Below are 19,489 nucleotides of genomic sequence, written 5' to 3' on the forward strand. Positions count from 1 at the left end.
TAAATGATGCATGGGTCCTAAGAGTCCGGAGGTCGCACCAAAGCCACACTCCGTTCCTAAGCACTGGAGGGCAGCTTTGGTGCAGCTTCCAGATTCTTAGGATGCATGCATCATTTAAACAGCATACCTCCAAAGAGACCCAAAGCAGCTTTATTTTGGCAGTCTGTAACAGGCCATTGTTTTCATTCCTTCTCAGGAATACACCTACAATAGTTAGTGGCTGACCCACATTTAAGGGACTATACCTTAATGTATATAGACATATGTCTCAGGATGAGTTGCTTTTCTTACTGGATTGGTATGGAACTAATGTTCAGCAAATTCAATTTCTGCTTTAAATTATTGGTATTTATACAGCACTTTAAAGTACTTAATGTACATTGTCAGTAATCCTTATAATGCCCCTGTATGATGGGCCAGCCACACAAGTCTTTATCTCTGTGCTATATCCACAGTGAGGTAATGTTCTGGGCTGTAGTCCCATACACACTGAGAGCCAGTGTGGTGTAGTGATTTAAGTGTCTGAATCCTCACTCAGCCATGGAAACTACTGGGTGACCTTGGGCATGTCACTTGCTCAGCCTCAAGAGTGGCAAACCCACTCTGAATAAATCTTGCCAGGAAAACCCAATGATAGGCTCACCCTTAAGAGTCACCATAAGCTGGAAACAACTTGAAGCCATACAACTACCACCACCACCTATATACACTTACATTGGTTTTAAGGTAATGCTGAGCTTACTTCTGAATAGATGACATGTAGGATTGCCCAATGAGGCTGTTAAACGTATCAGCTCTTCAGATAGAGGCATCCTTTGGTATAGTGTGTTAAATGTAATATAAGCAGCACTACCCTGGGTATAAGCCAGAGTCTACGAGTTACACAAATAAGTAAGGGGAAACTTCACAACTGGACTTTTCCATTCATTTCGAAAGGAAATTTCACAATGCCAAAACTTGTTCATCTGCAAGAAGCTGCTAATTAGGGAGCAGCTATTTATTTGCAATGTACTGTAGTTCCGTTAAAAGCAGAAACTGTAGAACTTACATGTAATGCATCATTAGCTTTTGTTGGTTAGCATGTAAATATGTGTGCTATAAAATCAATTAATTTTGTAAGCAGTTAGCTTGTAAACTTTGTTTTAGCATATGTTAATTGCTTCTGTCTCACTAATGGCTACCAACTCATCCTGGTTCAGTCCTATTTTCATTTTTGTATGGCTTTTTGGTTCTATGCTGCTTTGTTCAATATCTTGTGTAAGGAAAAGATGAACAAAAGCTGGAACGCACTAAGCCAGTTGTTATGACAAAAAATTTAGTGCCATTCTAATGCAGATAGTCAAAATCAACTAATTTCTTGGTACAAGGAACAGCCTTTGTTTCTGTTGTTCACACTGATCTCACAAGACTCCAAAAGATCCTGTAGTTAAAGCAGGGAATGGAGTAGGCAACATAAGAGCGTTTACACACCACCAATTCTCTTTATGTCTGTATATATACTTTCAAGTCGCCATGAATTTCCTAGGGGTTTCTTGGGTAAGGAATACTCACAGGCAGTTTTGCCAGTTTCTTCCTCTGGAGCATAGTCTACTAATCCATGGTCATCTGTTATTAAATAAAATTACTCAGGTCAAGCTCTTGTTAGCTGGGTATATTTTGTTTTTCATAGAACACTTGTTTGATGTGGAGAAAACTGGCATTGCAGTCTGTTGGTACAATGGTATGGTTCACAGAAACCAGTATAACATCCATCTGTTAGCACAGAAAAACTCTTATCATGTGTGTAACCTGTCAAACTCAGGAGTTCTGCTCCAGCATCTCATGCGTGTCTATCCTTTATTTCATTATGTTTCAAGGCCATTGACTCTGATCTAGCAGAAGGATAATACAGAATAGACATCATACAGAATGATGCTTTCTTCCACCTGGCAGCTGTCTTTTGTCTAAATTTATTTCCAACTCATTTTTATTAAAAAAATAAAAAATGCTCCAACTCTCAGTTTTACAAGGCATACAAAATCTCAAAAAGGGACACACAAGAGCAAGGTGCTGAGGTATGGAAACACCTGAGGTAGTTTGTTTTTTTTCCTTTGTTTTCTTCTTTTTTTGAAAAAAAGTTGCAATTTTCATGCCCTGGGCCAACACCCTCTTGTCAATCCCACTTTAAAAACCCACCTCCCAAAGTATAGGTGGCAGCATCCTACACAGAAAATGTACCAACTGTTGTTTTCTTGTAAACAGCATGAAGTTTCTCCCCCCCCCCCCCCCTCCCCCTCCACACACACTTTAGGAAACCTAAGCATAACTGTAGCTTGACATTTTGATAAGCAAAGTGGAAGTTGTAGCTGGGTGGTTCTTTTTTGTCTTTTCCATGATGTGTTTTACTTGGAGCACTGCATTGACTGGTGGTACAAAGAGACTGTATGCAAAAACCAGTTTGAGATCTGTGAAGCAAAGAGAAGATCACATGAGCTGGAGAAAGAAATGCATAGAGATTCCTCTGCTAACGAGACGGTATCCCTTCTGTTGGCACTTAACAGACAATCCAAAATGGCATGCAGGTGCCATTGGTCTTTCTAAAGCCCTTCTAATTATTGATTACTTTTTGATTTCCATTTAATTTTTGCTGTTGCAATCCTAAGATCTCCATCCTACTTTCTGTTAGAAATCCATAACAGACTAATGTCTTTTCTTTCTAAAAAAAAAGAAAAGAAAAAGTAATTGTTTAAAAAGAAATTAAAGACTGGAGTTAGTTTAGTTAGCTATATTAATTCTAAAATATATTAATGCTGTCTTGTACAACAGCCCATGCACTGTGTAAAAAAAAAAGGTTTTCCTAGTATGTACACACATGTACAGAAAAGATTCTGAATGGGTTTGTCTGCAAAATGTCTGTCTTTGTTAGTCCAACTAAAGGGATAGCGTTGTACTGTTAACCAGACTCCAGGTAGGCTGTGGTGCATGGAAGGTTGTCCCTTGCTGACTGAAAACCTCCCTTCCCATCCCTAGAAGTCCTCTGCAGAGCTCCAGCCTCTTAGGCAGACATGGATGCCTCCAGATAGTCTTTGGTTTGCTCTCTGGTCCGGTTAGTCTGTGATGTGTTGGAAGGGCTACATTCATCGGTTGTTGCTGGTTAGCACCTAGGAGCCTCATTTGCTGCGCTGTGAGGCAGGGGCTCCCTGAGGGTGCTTCTGTTCCTGTTGTTTCACCTGCTGGACAATTTCCCTGATCTTGCGCTGTGCAGTCTGCAGTAGAGAAAAAGACAGTTCTCAGTAAAAGAAAAAGAAAGCATGCTGTATAACTGGCAGTTAGATTGTGCTTGATGAACCTACACCCTCCTTCCTCCCAGCTGCCAGTAAGGTGAAGCCCAAGCTCTCTGTTGCCATTGTGTATACCATTATCTTCAGCTGAACCATAGGTGGTAACCTGTGTATGTGAGCTGCAGTGGGCCAGCTTTGATTAAATTAATGCTGTAGCCATCAACAATCAATCTTGCTGGTAACCATACTTGTAGGCTGTTCTGCTACCGACTAGCAAACAACAGCACATAAAATATATAGCTTTTAAAGCAGGACAAAATGCTTGATGTCCTGTAAAATGTGTTATCTGCAATATACTGTTCAAAGCATTTTACAAGTTACAGATTTGCCTTTGCTCTAGACTTTCAAATACCAGAAACTAAATGGTGTTACCTAAGTCAAGTCTTTGGTTTGTATATTTGTCCCTCCTAACCTAACACCTGAATTTTAGACTGTTCAGTGTACCATTAAATATCAGTATTCATACACTTCCAAACAACAGCTCAAATGCTGACTTATTGTTAACCTCTGATGGAATAACCATGTTAAAGAAAATATTTCACCTGACTGGCAAAGAAGTGACCAATTATTTTGACGACAACTTCCTCATTTTCATCAGGGGTTTGGTCACGTGGTACAATAACTTCTGCACTAGTTAAGTTCTGTAGTTCATTCACCTAAAAGAGCAAGAATACAGCAAATTTATTTTTCATATTGATCATTTTTGTATTCAAGCAATTCCATACTGTTGCAGGTTAACAGCATTGCCACTAGACATAACAAGGATGCTCATCTAATTCTTGCCCTATTTACAGACAAACAAATCCAAAGGGAACACAAAAGGCCACCACTTTGAATAGCACTGCTCTAAATCAGAAACATATTAGCAATTTTTATTTGAAAATATTTACCTAAACTTGTTATAAAATGGCCCACCTACCGTTTTGCCCCCTTTTCCTATCACACGACCTGCTGCAGAAGAAGGCACCTTAATATGGGCTTCAAGCTTCACTTCTTCTTTTGGATTGAAAAAGTTCTCTTCTTTCAGTTTCCCAAATATTCGTCCCTGGGCCTAAGAAAACAAAAGGTTAAGTTGCTACATTTCCTATTGAATTCTAATCTACTGTCATAGTGACACATAGTTATATGGGCTTCAAAAAAGCTCATTTTACCCTACCAAAGAATAGGAAAAGAACAAGATTTCTGCGTATGGAAGAAAAATGATGAGTTCAGCACATCCGAGATTCTTATCAGTGCAAATGGCTATATCATATATCTGGATGTTGAGCAATGACATGATGCAAGACTAGCCCATTTCCCCATCAAATAACAATCTCGCTTCCAAATCTGTATTCTGCAAAGCAGTAATATGATTTATTCACCTATTCCAATAATAGAACTGGGGTCAGGTTCAAGTGCTAGCCTAGGGATACCAGTTGTCTAGCTGGATGGACTGTGAGTTGTTCTGCTCACATGGCTAGCTATGACTATATGTAACTACAGTTGGCCCTTCTTATACATGGATTTTTTAATACACGGATTCAAGCATACACGATTTGAAAATGTTCAAAAAAGGTATAAATTTCAAATATCAAACCTTGATTTTCCATTTTTTATGCGGGATACCATTTTGCTATGTCATTATATTTAATGGGACTTAAGCATACACGGATTTTGTTATACATGGGGGATCTTGGAACCAAACCCCAGCATATAACAAGGGTCCACTGTATATGCATACCTTAGTACAAATAGATCTTAATGTGGGGGAAAGTGTTCAAGACATTAGCTAGAAAAGACACAGAATGAGTACAATCCTATCTGCAACCACTCTCAGCAGCATCCGGAATTGAAATTCAGAACAATGACCCACTGTTTGTATACTGACATTAGAATACATGGAGTGAAACAATGGGGGGTTACAAACTGCCACTTGGGACGTCCTCAGGACGTCCCAGTTTAAAAAAGAGGTGTCTCTTCCAGATGCCCCTATTCCTGTTACGGACTCTGTCCGTAACAAATGGCGGCGGCCGTTCCACACGGCCGCCGCCATCTTGATGTAATGGACGCTGTGCGTCCGCATGTCATGCAGCACTAATGATGTCACGAGTGCGCCACTGGCACCTAGCGGTGTCATTAACGCATCGTCAGAAGAAGCTCCATTTTGGAGCTTCTTTTTTGCTCCGTAAGGGAGCAGTGTGGTTTGGCGGCGGCAGCTCCCTCGCGGAGCAAATAGCAGCGCTGGGAGACCGCCGCAAAGCGGCGGTTTGTAACACCTCAATATCTGCCATTTAAGATACAGACGTTTCTGCCCCATATTGGGGTCAGTAATGCTAGTATGTTTGCAAGGTTTGAGGGAAGCATTTGGCTAGCATGCCCAGCTATCAATCTTGATTCTTTGTGCTCTGTCCCAAGTGTTTAAAACAGCATGTGACACTGGCCCATCAGAGCAGGGAAAACATTGGCATTAAGAGTTAAACTTGCTTTTAATTCCATTCTCTTCAACTCCAGGTTATACATCTCTAATCCATGTGCCCTTTTGCTTTTTCCACGCTCTCTTAGTTCTCTTTAACTTTCTCTTATATTCCTTTTCTCTGTATTCTCTCTCATGTTACAGTACTTTCTCTCTTTAGTTCAGCTTAGCCAATTCAAGTCTTTTTAAAATTACCATACTTGCAAACTTTCTTGTTATTTTAGTTATGGTGCTGTCTAAATTCTCCAAATTATTTCCTCCACTTGTTATTCCCCTTGAACTAGGGTTTTCAAAGTTGGTTTTGCTTTCTTGGGAGGCATACTGTAAATATTTTCTTACATTTACCTAAAACTTTTTAGCTCAGTAAATACTTTAGTAAGAACTACAACAGTTATACTATTGTCTCTGTGAATCACACTGCTCAGAGCACCTTCAGAACCTTCTGGAATAGCTAGGCAAGATTTTTGGCACTAGCTCAGCCCATCTCAGTTCTATCCCTCACTGTTCCAACTTATTTTCCTCAGTTCCTTTTTGTCTACTATGTGAGCAGCATCTAGGAACCTCACTAGTTTTTTGTGAGTAACCCACAAAAAACTATGGATGCCGGCCATGAAAGCCTTCGACTTCACAACCTCACTAGTGTTTGTCTCCTTTTGGTTTTACTCAGCTCACACCTCGATTTATCTCCGCTTAATCCTTTGTCTTGGTACTGAAGAACTATTTTCGACGTTCCACTGAGAAGGCCATTCTAAGGCTTCCCATTCTCTCCAGCTAGGTCTCTTCAGGTGTTCAAGTGGAGCTAGCACCTGCTTCTGGATGATGAAATCATGGACTCTCCCCAAAAATGCTTGGCTGTTGGCAGAGATCTCCTCGTCCCATGCGTCATGGGTCACCGGGCACTCCACTTCGAATTTGTTCTCCTCTATGTCAGATTCATTCTCAATTCTTCACATCTTCCTCTTGGAGGTCCACCTCTCTGGGATGATACAGTGGCAGACCATACTCAAGTCATGGTTTGAGATCAGATAGGAGGATCTGAGATGACTCAAAGGACTGTAGATACTGTGATAGCCTCATGAGGTGTCTGGCTCACAATACTTGACTTACCTGCAATATAATCCCATGGAAATCTATGAGTAGGACCAGAGATAGTACCGTATGCATAAGAGGCATGCCTACGATGTCATCTGTGGCCCTTCCCACTGCTACCATCCTTCCCTTATGAGATTTTTATTTTACAGTCTGCTCCGATTTCACATGTTCAGCATCCTTCCATGATACAAGTGACTGATCTGTAACTTTGGCAGGTCCAAGCACAGCTTGCTTGGGAGGGAGATGAATACCTACCTCTTATTCCACCATGGCAGCAATCACTTCAACAGAAACCATTACCTGATTCACCAAGTCGTTCTCCCTTTCCATCAGCTGCTGTTTCCAACATGATACTGTTGAATATCCTAGACAGGTCTCTGTGTTACTTAGTGGAACATGAAATCTTCTCTAACCAATGATGTCAGGGCATTTTCAGAGCAAGTGCTGAGGATGGCCAATGTACTGGACTTATAAATCGAACAGCATGAGGTCAAAGTCAGACTGAAGTGCATTCAGTAAAAATACCTACTCTGGTTTCCATTCTATTCTTGCCTTTACTCCTTAAGACGTCTTGGATAATTCATTTGATGGTGTTGTCAACCTCAAAGAAGATCAATAACTTATATCATGTCTCTTATTTGGATTCAAGTTGGCTTCTAGAACATCCAAAGTCAAATTCTGCTGAAGTTGAGGCTTCTAATCAAATGCCCAACAAAGGTTCCATTCTATGCCATTAGAGAAGGATGCAAGCTTAACATCATGATGAAGCAATTTTATTCTGTCTCTGCCTTAGGTCTTAGAATACTCAGGCATCTGTTTTAGCATTGGTTGGTTCTACCAGCAATCCCATGAATGATTGTCTTGTAATAAATTCCACTGAACACAGGTGAAATTTACCTCTGAGGAAATAAGTTTAAGATTTAAAATGAAAATATGCACCAAGCCTGAAATGCTTGCTGAAAATTGAGAAACACCTGAATTGCGGAGGCTGATTTGAGACCTACCAATATGAAGGTAAATATGGAGGAAAACTACTGGTACATTCTGGATGTTTTTATATGGTGTTCAAAGCTACATTAAACCAGCATGGATTGTACAAACCACTTCCATATTTCTGGGTCAGCTGCACTCAACAACTGCTAGCCTTTCTCTCACATTCTCTTGGACAGCTGCTATCCTGTGCTTCTAGTGGCTGGTTCACACAAGTGGGCATTGCATATCAGCTTTGTACTGACCTTGAATTGTGCTTCTGGAGGCCCCGTTATGATAACCATCCTCTCACTGGCATCTGGACTCTCAGCTGGTGCAATCTGCAGGTCACAGAAAACATAATAAGGCACAGCAGTTTCTTCTCTCTGGTAATGCCCCTTTGCCTGCCACTGATGTGTCATTGATTTTGCAACAAACCTACTTTATATGGAATCCATCCCAAGTTAAGAGCAGATGTTGCACATTAACTCTGGTCACTACAATACTGTTTTCTTGACTTAATATTACTGTGTACTGTATAATTCATTTCCCTCATTTTCTTTATAATACCAAGCTGAAACTGTACAGCTGCCTTCAGTCCCCCCCCCTCCCCCCCGATACATAGCATGGATTTCTTCCCATCTTTTGGCAAGTACTTCAGTATTGTAATACAGATTGCCTTCTTTGAAACAGTAATCTCCATTTTAAAAAAGACAACGCAAAGTAGTATCTACAAGACAAGCCTTCAATAGTCGGAACAGAATATTTGTTACCCTTTTTGCCTTTAGAGTGTAAGACAGAGATGGTTGATCCTGTGGCCCACCAAAGGAGCTTAGACTTTCAGCTCCCGTCACTATCTGCCAGGATGCCCAATGGTCATGCATGATGGCAACTAGAATTCAACAGTATCTAGATGGTATCAGGTTCCTTACCTCTGTCCTCAGAGGTCACTGAAGCAGAGGGAAGGGGAATTACCTTTTCGCAAAGGATGACATGTTTTACAGAGAGCCACCTTGAATAATCTAGATCTTAACAACTTCAGGGACATTTTCCATATTTCAGTTTTCATTTGCAGAAACACTTCCATGCAATAAACAGGAAACATGCTTAGGACACTTATAGTACAAGTGTAGCATGGCAAAATGTAGCACAAGCAAAATGTAAGTACATATCTAGTAACTGTACTGCTTGTGCTAGAACATAATGAGATAGATTTGGGTGCGTCACAGGCTGGTCTTTAAATATACCACAGGTCCTAATTTATCATGATTCACACACAGGCAGCTCTGATTGGCCAAGTGTAACCAAGCCTTACTCAACTAGTGTCATGCAGGGCTGGTCAGACCCACTCATCATCGAGCTCCAGGAGTCACTTGAATCAGCCTCCAACAGTGAGTCATTTCCCAAATATATCAGCTGTCCTGCATACACTACCAGCTGTCTTTTCTAACCCAGCCTGCATTCACTAGAAAACTGGAAGATATTATAATTGGCTTCTAAGAAAATGTATAAGAGGAATTCTGTCTGCTCTCCAGGCTTTGCCCCTCCTCCAATATTGCATCTTTGTAGCTCCATTATATTGCTGGTGGGGAAGGAGAATTTCTAATTTGTAAAAATGCAATTTGTAAAAATTGATGAAGAGGTGGTGCAACTTTGACAGGCAGTATTTTGTTGTAGGAAGATACAACCAAACTACTTCTGGTCATATTTTGTATTTTCTACATTTATTTCCTTCAGCAAGCTCCAGGCAGTTTAAATGACTGCTCTCCACTTTATCCTCACAACACTGTGTAGGTAAGGCTAAGCAGAGAATTTCATGACTCAGTAGGGACCTGGATCACAAGTCACAGCACAATGTTAAACATTACACTATACATGGACTCATAACTGTCATGTATTTAAGAGATCTGAATTGAAGGTGGCCAGAATCTGACAGCAGCTGGTTCTTGTGGTGGAAAGTGTAAGTGGAGTGATGGCAAGCAATAAAGCACATTTCGGGAGCCTGTGGCCTTCAAATTGATGACCCCTCATAATGGACCAGGCAGGCTGAGGCTGATGGGAATTGGAGTCCAACAATATCTGGAGGGCCACAGGTCCCCTGAAGTAAGGTAGATGTGTGGGCTTTCTTACCTTGATTGATGCACCAGCAAATCTTGCCAGCTGCTTAATGTGTTGGCCCTTCTTTCCAATAATGGCACCCACTGCTTGTGTTGGGATGAACAGATTCACCACTTCTTGCTCTGGCAACTGAGGATGGCAAAGAGACAGGAAATATATCATGGAGTATGAGACGTGCAACTCTCCTGCCTGTAGTTTAGTGTTCTGCCTCCCAAGGTGCACTTGTTTCATACAGTCAATCTGTTCTGCATGCAGCAATAAGGCAGAGAAGAAAGCAGGCAAGGACTGGTCTTCCATGACAGATGGCACAGAAAATCCACACCAGCAATGAAAAGGTGCTTGGAAAGAGGCTGAGGAATTAATGAACCCACCTATCTTGCTCTGATAAGCACCTAAATACCCTAAAGGCACCATGTTCTTTCTAATATGGGAAGATAACTTAAGCATGTCAGCTTTGGTTAGTACTTGGATGGGAGACCACCCACAAATACTAGGTGCTGTAGGCTCTATTTCAGAGGAAGAAACTGACAAACCATCTCTTGAGTATTGCTTGCCTAAGCAAATGTTATGAAAATTCATGGGGCTGCCATAAATTGACAGTTGCCATAAATTGACAGGCGCTCACACACACGCAAACGCACATGCACGCACACTTCACTCTGAAGGAAATCTCGTGTGTGTGTGTGTGTGTGTGTGTGTGTGAATATAAAGAACAACACTGCTGCCTTGTTCTTGCATCACTAGTTGCAAACACATATAACACCAAATGAATGAACTCCACAAAACAGGATTAGATTTTAGTAACATGAACCAAACCCAAAGAGCTATCGTCTCAAGCTCTATACTCACAATACTGATAAAATCTTGATTTCCATTCTAAATATGCATTGAAAAGTGTCCATGGAGAGGGCTTTTACCATGCTAATTAGAAACGTGATGAAGTAATTAGCACTCGATTAAAGTGTAACAGATTTACACTCCATGCACTGGAGAATCTATCTAATCCCTTTGAGTAATAGTCTCTCTTCTGGGAATGCACTCCAACAAACCATTATAATGATATTAACAGCTCCTAGCTTCCTTTTTCTTACCTCACATTCTGCCCTGGTGGAATGCCCTGAACGGACAGTGATGTGCAGACTATTTGAAATTCATTATAGACAGTATTAACTATACTGTCAATATTCTGGATGGTTTATGTAAAAATACACACTTTGCTTTTAGTGTGCCAATGACTGTGTATATGCAATTAAACTACAGCAAAGGTTATATTAGATTTTGCTTGAGCACATGTATCTCAGAGAACTGGAATTTAGATGCTGTAACCTCTCTACCTCAGCCATATGAAAATTAATGGAGTGAGTCACAGTAAGAAAGCACTCAAAAGTGCCTGACAGAAGAGGACGCAGAGGATTCCCATTAGAGACAGGGAGCTAAATATAGTGGAGATCAATGCATGCAACTGAACACCTATTGAAAGCAATAAGATATGATGGTGGCTTCACAATGGAATATTTAACTGTGTCCCACTGATTTCAACTGGCCTGTCAGCAGTACTCTGGCATAATGTGGTGGAAGGCTGCTCAGCTGTCAGGGTAGGATGTATGCCTGTGGAAGCCACCAGTATGATGGAAGAGAGCACCACTGGCAGCATTCTGTCCAAAGCAGCTGGGGAAAAGGAAAAGGACCAGGAAGGCCTTCGATCCAAAGGAACCAAAAAGACATTGCTCTCCTGACAGGATTGGGAAAGTTTTTGTTTCACACAAACAAACCCACAGTTCCCTCAGGACATCCTTGTCAAAGGAAAAAAAAACATCTATGACAGCTCTGGAACTGGCATATGGGCTTTCCCTTCCGCTTGTGTCACTGGGAAGACTAATAAAATGAATGATTAGGATTGCCTGCCTTCTCTGTTGACTAGGACAAACTGGCAAAAATTAAGAAGTGGGGGTTCTGCCACTGTGGAGTCTCTCCCTTCCTCAGAAATGATTGCTCTGCCCTTGTGGCTTTGGTTAAAATCTATCAAAATCAATGGTAACTTGGCAAGTCAAATTTTATGTAAGTTTCGCTGATTCAATGGGTTTTTTATTTAGGACTAGCAACTGAATTTAGGCCACTGGATGTGACAAGGAGGAGGCAGGAGGACATAATACGATGCACAAGAGCCTCACACTTCCAGAGCCTGTGGATTTGGTCACCTCACCTCACTCATCTTAACCTAGAGGAACAGGGATATTTTATTTATTGAAGTCATACTCCGCCTTTCTCCTGAGATGGGATCTAAGGCAGTTTATATATAGACGTAATAGTAAAACAGGAAGTATGAAGCACTTATTACTCTTTTTCTTTTCTCCCTTGCAACTCAGTCACATTGAAGGTTTATGTGAACTGTCCTCCAGAGGTGATAATGAATAAAGAAACAATCAAATTAATCCAAGGAGAGAAGCCTGCATAAACAAATTATGGAGGCATAAGCATATCTTCCAAGCCATGTACTTCTGCCAGCAGAAAATGGCTTAAATCCAACAGCTAGTCCTTACTAGGGTAGAGTCAATAAATGCTGAAAGGTAAATCAACACTTGTGTAAGTTACATTGATTCAATAGGTCTACCCCCCCCAGCTGAGAGGCAGTTGGATTTAGGCCAAAACATTTCATCTTCTGATAGGTCAAGCCAAATCAATTATTGTGATTTTAATTTTCATGACTTCTGTCAGTAGTTTTCTTTCAACACACAAAGATACCTCTAAACCTTGAGACACACTCTTATAAAGGAACTGAAATGAAAATGTAAGTTCTCTTAGCACTGCCATTTGAATTTCCTAGAACTATAATAAATGAAAAATATCCATCCATTCTCATTAGATGTAGGAACAACATTAGCTGCCTGTTTAAAAGAAAGACTGGAATGATTCTATGAGAACATGCTAATTAAAAGTCCAGTACCAAAGCTTGCTGTGTCAGCAAATATGATTAAGATAGGAAGGACCAAATTGGACATTCTACACACATATAAAGCATTACTTTGTGCCAATGTTCTCAATATCTATAGAACAATTATTCAATTTGGATTTAACTTACGGTCTGTGTATCTATCTAACTATCTATCTATAGTACAATTGGTATTCTCCTTTCTGATTTCATGCATTTCTTAGGATAATCATGGGGTGGCTGAAATGATTTTAAAAGGAGTAGGCAAATTGTGGTCCATGAGAGGTGCCTGGACTCCTGTGTCCCCTTACCTTCTCTGAGCTTTCCCTGTACCCTCCATATAAAGTTTGGCTCCATATGGCTAATTGCACCCTTTAAGGCTATTTTTGTTTTTTTGGGGGAGAGGAGTTTCATCTTACAAGGTCACCTGGGGAACTAACTCAGCCCTGTAGTTGGCTATTTTGTGCTTTTTGGGTGGAGGAAAGTTGAAAATCTGTAAGGGACCATCTTGAAAAAAGGTGTTTTGCAGCCAAAGTCAGGTCAGTTGTGGAGATAGCATTGAAATGGCCAGCTCTACCCCCAAAAGGTACAATTGGTAATTTGCCATTAGGGAAACTGAGAAGGGGGCAGAGGCAGCCCTCCAAGGTCCTGGTGGGAAGAAAAAAAATGTGGTTGCCAAGCCTCTGAAATCTGCCTGCTTTTGAACTGAAAGGTCATACCCACTTTTACAGATTATTCATAAATCTAGAATTTCTGCATGGAAGTAATATGTAAAGCCTCCTGCCTCAGTTGGCACACCACATATATTTTAACTATAATCTGCTTGTAGTGCCTTTACACATTGTTGGTTACAGACACCTACACTTTCTTATTCTAATAATCCCTAAATAGTTAAATATGCACAACATTGGGCTTTACAGATTATATCTTAATATTGATATAGAACTTATGCCAGCTTCAGTATGGATTCAAACCTAAACAGAAAGAGGCTTTAGGAGTGAAAAAAGTCAGGGGAAGCAATGGGTTCATGGAGCCTACATGGGGTTCCACACTAGGCTTTGAGAGCAGTTAATTGCTGTGCCTCGCTCACAGCAAGTGGTGCAGATGCTGGGGGCTTCTATTTACAACTGTCCTGTATTTTCTCACTGCTTCTTTCATCTTTTTTAAAAAAATCTTTACCATATTAGGATAATATATTATGTAGGGAATGCATTATGCAGGATTATTGCACAATGTTCTTCTTGTAGTGCCAAAAGTTCTCTATCTTTGTGGAATTATAATTGCTCTAAATTATAGGCAAATATCAGACTACAATATTTTCTGTTTACAGAATGTAGCCTCGCCACTCCCATCAGCCCTAGCCAGCATAGCCAATGGTGATGAAGAAAGGAAACATAAGTCTAACACCATCCGGAGGTCCCAAAACTTTCCTTTCTGGCATAGAAACTAGTGGATGCCTCGGTTTCCAGCATCCATACTTTGTCATAGCACAATAGAATTTGCAGCTGTGGTTCTTTTAAATTTTATCAATCTGCATTTTAGGCATTATATTTCAAGTGTTTTTTAAAAAAGTATTTCAGCTTTTGTCCTTCTGATGACTGATAACACCAAAGTTGAAGCCACACATTTCTGATGTGAACCTCAATGTGACTGACAATAGAAAGAATCTTATTCCTAAAATGATAGTTCTATCTAGCCACTAGGGACAGTACTTCCTCTAAACCAAATTTTTAATGAAAAGACACTGCCACAGTCCAACACTGGTAAATAAAACCTACCTAATGTAGACTCAGAAGGAAAGCTTTAAGTTTGTAAGGATTATCTAGGATTGTCAAGCTATGCACTTAACCAGGGTCTTTTACACACTACACAGTTACAACACTATTATTTCATCTCAATTGCATTGTAGGGCTTTGTTTTTTATGAGGCACTAGATAGATCTCTCTGGCTGAGAATTAGAAATACCCCTCCCTAAAGAGGAAATCCCAGAACTGCATAAGGATGTTGTCATGACAGTTTAAGTGGGATCACAGGGCTATAATTTTGTATTGTGAAAGAATCCCAGGTGTCTTTCCTGCTATCTAAGTAAGAGCAGCTTCCAATTATTTCTGCACATGGATCTACAAGTTCAAATGTGGCAGATGGTGAAGAATCACTTTCTGAGTGATGGTCCTTCCAATCTATGCTTCTGTAAATTGATGGAATGAAGTATTCAGTACAGAGTGTCCTGTCTAGGCGCACATGTTTTATTATCTTGATGACCCCTCACTTCCTAACCTTAAAACGATGGGAAAGTTTCCCAAGGCACCATCAGAAGAGATGCAAGATGAATTACAATGTACAGCAGAATCACAAAGGTTTGGGGGGGGGGACATGTTCCCAGGATTACTTTAATGTTTTCCTCCTAAAGCAAGATCACACAGAATATTCATTACAGAATGCAGGGCTAGGACACTTAGCATTTGTCACCTCTTTATGGATAGACTTATATCTCTAACAGCTGTGTAACATCCGGCAAAGATTTTAATGGTCCACAGCTCTATCTGTTCACCTCTGCTTACAATGAGGAGTCACTGACCACAGCTTCTCTTCATAAAGGTGTGGAGCCTATTGGGATGAACCATACCTCAGATATCGAGCAGATTACTGAACATGCAGAAGATCCATTCAGTCACTGGCATTTTCCAGATAGAAGATCTCAGGTACCAAGATTTCAAAACTTTTGCTGACACCTTGAAGAACCACTAGTGGCAAGCCACTATTAAAGTACAAGGCACTTTTTGTGTGCTTATGTGACATACATAGTATCAAAATTTGCCTTTTGCAACGTGCTGCTCTCCAGATGTTCTGGAATATAACTCCAGAAAACAAAGACAGAGTCTGAGGATGATGGGAAATGCAGTCTAACATCAGGTTGTTGCAGGTTAACCTAAGCCATATTTCATCAAGCACATTGTAAGCAAAGCTTGAGAATGTTACTTTGTTGGACCACAACCCTGGAATCTCTCCAGCCAGTAGGGGCAAAAGTAAAATTTCCAATCTCTGTATATCAGTAACAATTGTGGGCCTGCATGAAACTGCATTAGCCAGCAGTATGACTTCACCTAAGAGCAACACTGCTCAGTTTGCCACAAATATATAATTAAAAATAATTCCATTTGACCAACATTCCAGACTGTCGTTTCTGATGGTAATCTGCAGAGAATCGTTTAAAACATAAGAAGCTAACAGACTTCCTTAGGAGATTAGTTACCATCACTGACAAGATAGAGGAAGCAACTGTAGCTATGTGTGGAAAAATATGGAAAAACTGCTCCAGAACAGAACTGCCTTCTCTTTAGAGCTTAGTAAAGGGTGCAGAAGAAAACGCTTCCCAAGCGACAGACAGACATGCTGCAAGCAGGGTGCGTGGAAGGCCAGCGTCCAGAAAGAACAGGGCAACCCACTTACGGAGTGCTGATGAGGGTATGCGCCACTCGGCAAGGCTCCATAGAGACCCGAGAGGTATGCCATTTGGCTCTAAGTCAGGAGAGAAAGTGACAGTCAGCAGGGAGAGGCCACACATCCTTGCTGTACATGTGCTCCTATCAGAGCTCGGAAAAAAATACTTTTTGGACAACAATTACCAGAATACCCCAGGCAGCATGGCCACCAGGAGCTGCACACCCCCCACCAATAAAATTAATACTTTTAAGCTTTAGTTCCCATGCACCCCAAATGCTTGCAAGTTATCCTCTGTTGACAACCAAAAACCTTTCCCAGTGTGCCTGTTCATTCTGGAGATGGGGGGAAGTTTCATAAACACAAACACCACTTGTACTCTGCCATCATTCAATCACTTGATGATTCTCAGGTAAAAGCATAACCTGTTTCTTCAGATACTGTACTGAGTTGAGTTGGAATAATATTGTCAATGCTTTTAACAGTGAACAATGGCTCCACTCCTGAAGCATTATTGAAAAACAAGGGCACTGAGAAACAAAAGTGGGGCGAAGTTATCAGCTTGCTCAGGGGATTCCCAAATACAAGTCTTCTCAAAAATGTAAGGAGACAACCCCTCACTGAAACACAGCTCAGGGAGAATTGAACATACTCAACAGTCCCAAAACACTGAATGTCAATTAAAGAAAGAAAAAAAACTGAACATTAGGAATGGGTAAGAGAGATGGCATGGACAGTTAGTGGAGGGAATGGCTTGAGAGTTATTCCTATATGCACAGAAATGGGATGGAAAGTGGGACAAGCCGCCAACGGGTGAGACTCCAAATTTTACTGCAGACAGTAAATTTGTTTAGTTGAGTGTCTATTCACTTAGAAACAAAATGGAGCCACCCACGGCAACAGTTTATTAAATATTTGGAAAACCCCTTCAGAGTGTGCAGGTTGGTATATTAACCCAATTCAAAGAAAGTCTGAAAGAGCCTTCATGCTACCAAGGAGGTACAGAAAACTGAGAAATCAATTGGCTCACTGAGGGTGGTATGTACAGGAAAGAAGAAAAAGTCAAAACTGGTCTACTTATGTCCCAAACAATATACAGTATCTGGGAGCTGAGAAGGGGCGGTGCTGACTTGTAGGGGAAACATACTATGAAATTAGAAAATCCTCTCCCTGTACAATACAGGGATGTTGCAGGAAGAAACTGTTGTGTGACTTCAAGTTGGTTCCAACACATGGCAACCTTTAGGCAAACTTATCATGGGTTTTCTTGGCAGGTTTTGTTCAGAGGGAAAAAGCAAAGTAGATCTTGTGAGGGTCAAGACTGCCTATAGGTCTTTGTGAACCCTTCACTGCATATTGATGTCAATATTCTTTTCTTCCTGGTCTTCCCAATGGCAACCCAGGTGGGAATGTGATAGATTCCTGAAGTCCATCACCTGTCTGGTCAACTTTCCTGGAAGAAATATCCTTGAGAAAGGGAAAATCAGAACACTCCCAAGCGGGAGGAAGAGTTTCCCTAGTGGACATGTGCTTAGGTTTCCACTGGAACTTAATCCAGATGCTTTGAGAGTAGAAATGATTCTTTGATGTGTTTTGAGTTTCAGGGGGAGGGAGGTGGAACTAAGGGGATTGGAAGGAGTAAGAATTACATTTCCATTGATAATTTACATTTCTAGTGTTCTGTACAGAAGGGGGAAAAGACACCACCTCTAGCACCACAAAAATGCTGCCCTTTTTGAAGTAACTCTTCCCTTAGCAGCAGCTTATGAGACCCAGTGGTCCCTGCTGAAAAGGAGGAAAGAGGCAAAGCTGAACAGGCAGGAATGTTGGGTCAGGATGCTACAAAGGTCCTAATATGTTGGAAGGAGTACAGCCAGTCTGGAGGATGGCCATCCAGCCTCTCTACTTAAGTACTACTGCTTTGTACAGACTGTAGTATTTGGTGAAACTGTACTTACATTAACAACAGGGATCTTCACAGACATTAGTTTGTTAGGTTTTCATTTTGCTGGGTATGAAGGGTTTTGTTGATTTTACATTTTGATGCAAGATGACACTTGCATTCATCCCAGATCAAATGCACTCATCCCAGACCAAACATGTAGCTGACTGTAATTTGTGGATGGAGATCTGTACACTTTTATGTTTTTGCAATACTATTTGCAAATAGGGAAAATGTCTTTTTTTAAAAAAAATTGATAATTTCTCTGTAGAGAAAAAGAATCACAGAGATTCTAGAGTTGGAATGGAATGGTCCTACCAAAGGAAAATCTCAACAACATTAAGACATTCACCAATCCATAGAGCTCCTCAGAGTTTGGAAAAGGGTTTTTTGTTTCTTTCTAAAATTCAATCTCAGAGAATCTTCCAACCACCACAACCAGTGGAAAGTATAGTCCAAAGAGAGAAATCGCCTAAACTCTGGAGTTTCTTCAGCTTTGGTGAAGACTAATGACTGGGGTACTTCTTTAGGCATCACATAACTGACATGAATTCATTGCCACTAGATGTTTTGGTAGACACTAGCACTGCTGACTCATTCATGAAGGATTAGCAAATTAGCTAAGAAAAGAACTTCCATGGCCAGAGGCTTCCAAACAGCAGATTGTGCAGAAAAACAACAGATGTTGCCAGCTGTTGCCTTTATGCCTTACTTTTGACCATCCAGAAGCATCTGGTTGATCATTACTGGAAACTACATTCTGTATATGAGCTGATATAGCAGGGCACCTTTTATGTTCACAAAGCCTTATGGTTCATGAGAGCAGCATCTTTCTCTGCTCAAAAATTAAGCAACCAATTTAAAAAGGACCAAAGAAGAAGATATAAATAAAATGCAATACCTTCCTATATCAATCTACCTGTGCTTAAAAAAATCTTCTGCAGAGGTCTTCCTCTAGGTACCTTTTTTTTTTTTTTTTTTGGAGGTGTGTTACCAAAAATGGAAGTAGCTTTCTTGAATCCTGAGCTATCAACAGCCTTCCCTAAAACTTCAGCTACTACTTACGCTGCAGTGTTCTTTTAATGGTTGCCCCTTGTAATACACTGGTGCCTCGGGATACGAAATGATCGGGTTACGAAATTTCCGGGATACGAAAAAGTTGGATTGGCAAAAACTGTTTCGGGTTACGAAATATTTTTCGGGTTACGAAATTCATTTCGGCGCGA

The 19,489-nt window shown here is 40.7% G+C and overlaps 2 protein-coding genes across 3 annotated transcripts in view; both read right to left on the reverse strand.

The window, feature by feature from the left end:
- The window catches only part of C3H3orf70 (chromosome 3 C3orf70 homolog), a 362,205-nt gene that overhangs the window by 191,802 nt on the left and 150,914 nt on the right, over positions 1–19,489 (reverse strand). The window lies entirely within an intron of this gene.
- IGF2BP2 (insulin like growth factor 2 mRNA binding protein 2) overlaps positions 1,637–19,489 on the reverse strand; it is a 79,090-nt gene continuing 61,237 nt past the window's right edge. The window contains exons 11-16 of one of the 2 annotated variants that reach the window (XM_042460546.1): positions 16,331–16,399; positions 9,964–10,080; positions 8,100–8,174; positions 4,240–4,371; positions 3,863–3,976; positions 1,637–3,245 (exon numbers count right to left, since the gene is read on the reverse strand). In XM_042460546.1, the coding sequence (XP_042316480.1) occupies positions 3,150–3,245; positions 3,863–3,976; positions 4,240–4,371; positions 8,100–8,174; positions 9,964–10,080; positions 16,331–16,399 (603 nt within the window). In that variant the 3' untranslated portion in view covers positions 1,637–3,149. The remainder of the gene's footprint in view (positions 3,246–3,862; positions 3,977–4,239; positions 4,372–8,099; positions 8,175–9,963; positions 10,081–16,330; positions 16,400–19,489) is intronic. The other variant, XM_042460547.1, reaches the window with a different exon arrangement.

The sequence above is a fragment of the Sceloporus undulatus genome, chromosome 3, assembly GCF_019175285.1.
Source record: "Sceloporus undulatus isolate JIND9_A2432 ecotype Alabama chromosome 3, SceUnd_v1.1, whole genome shotgun sequence".
NCBI classification, from domain to species: domain Eukaryota; kingdom Metazoa; phylum Chordata; class Lepidosauria; order Squamata; family Phrynosomatidae; genus Sceloporus; species Sceloporus undulatus.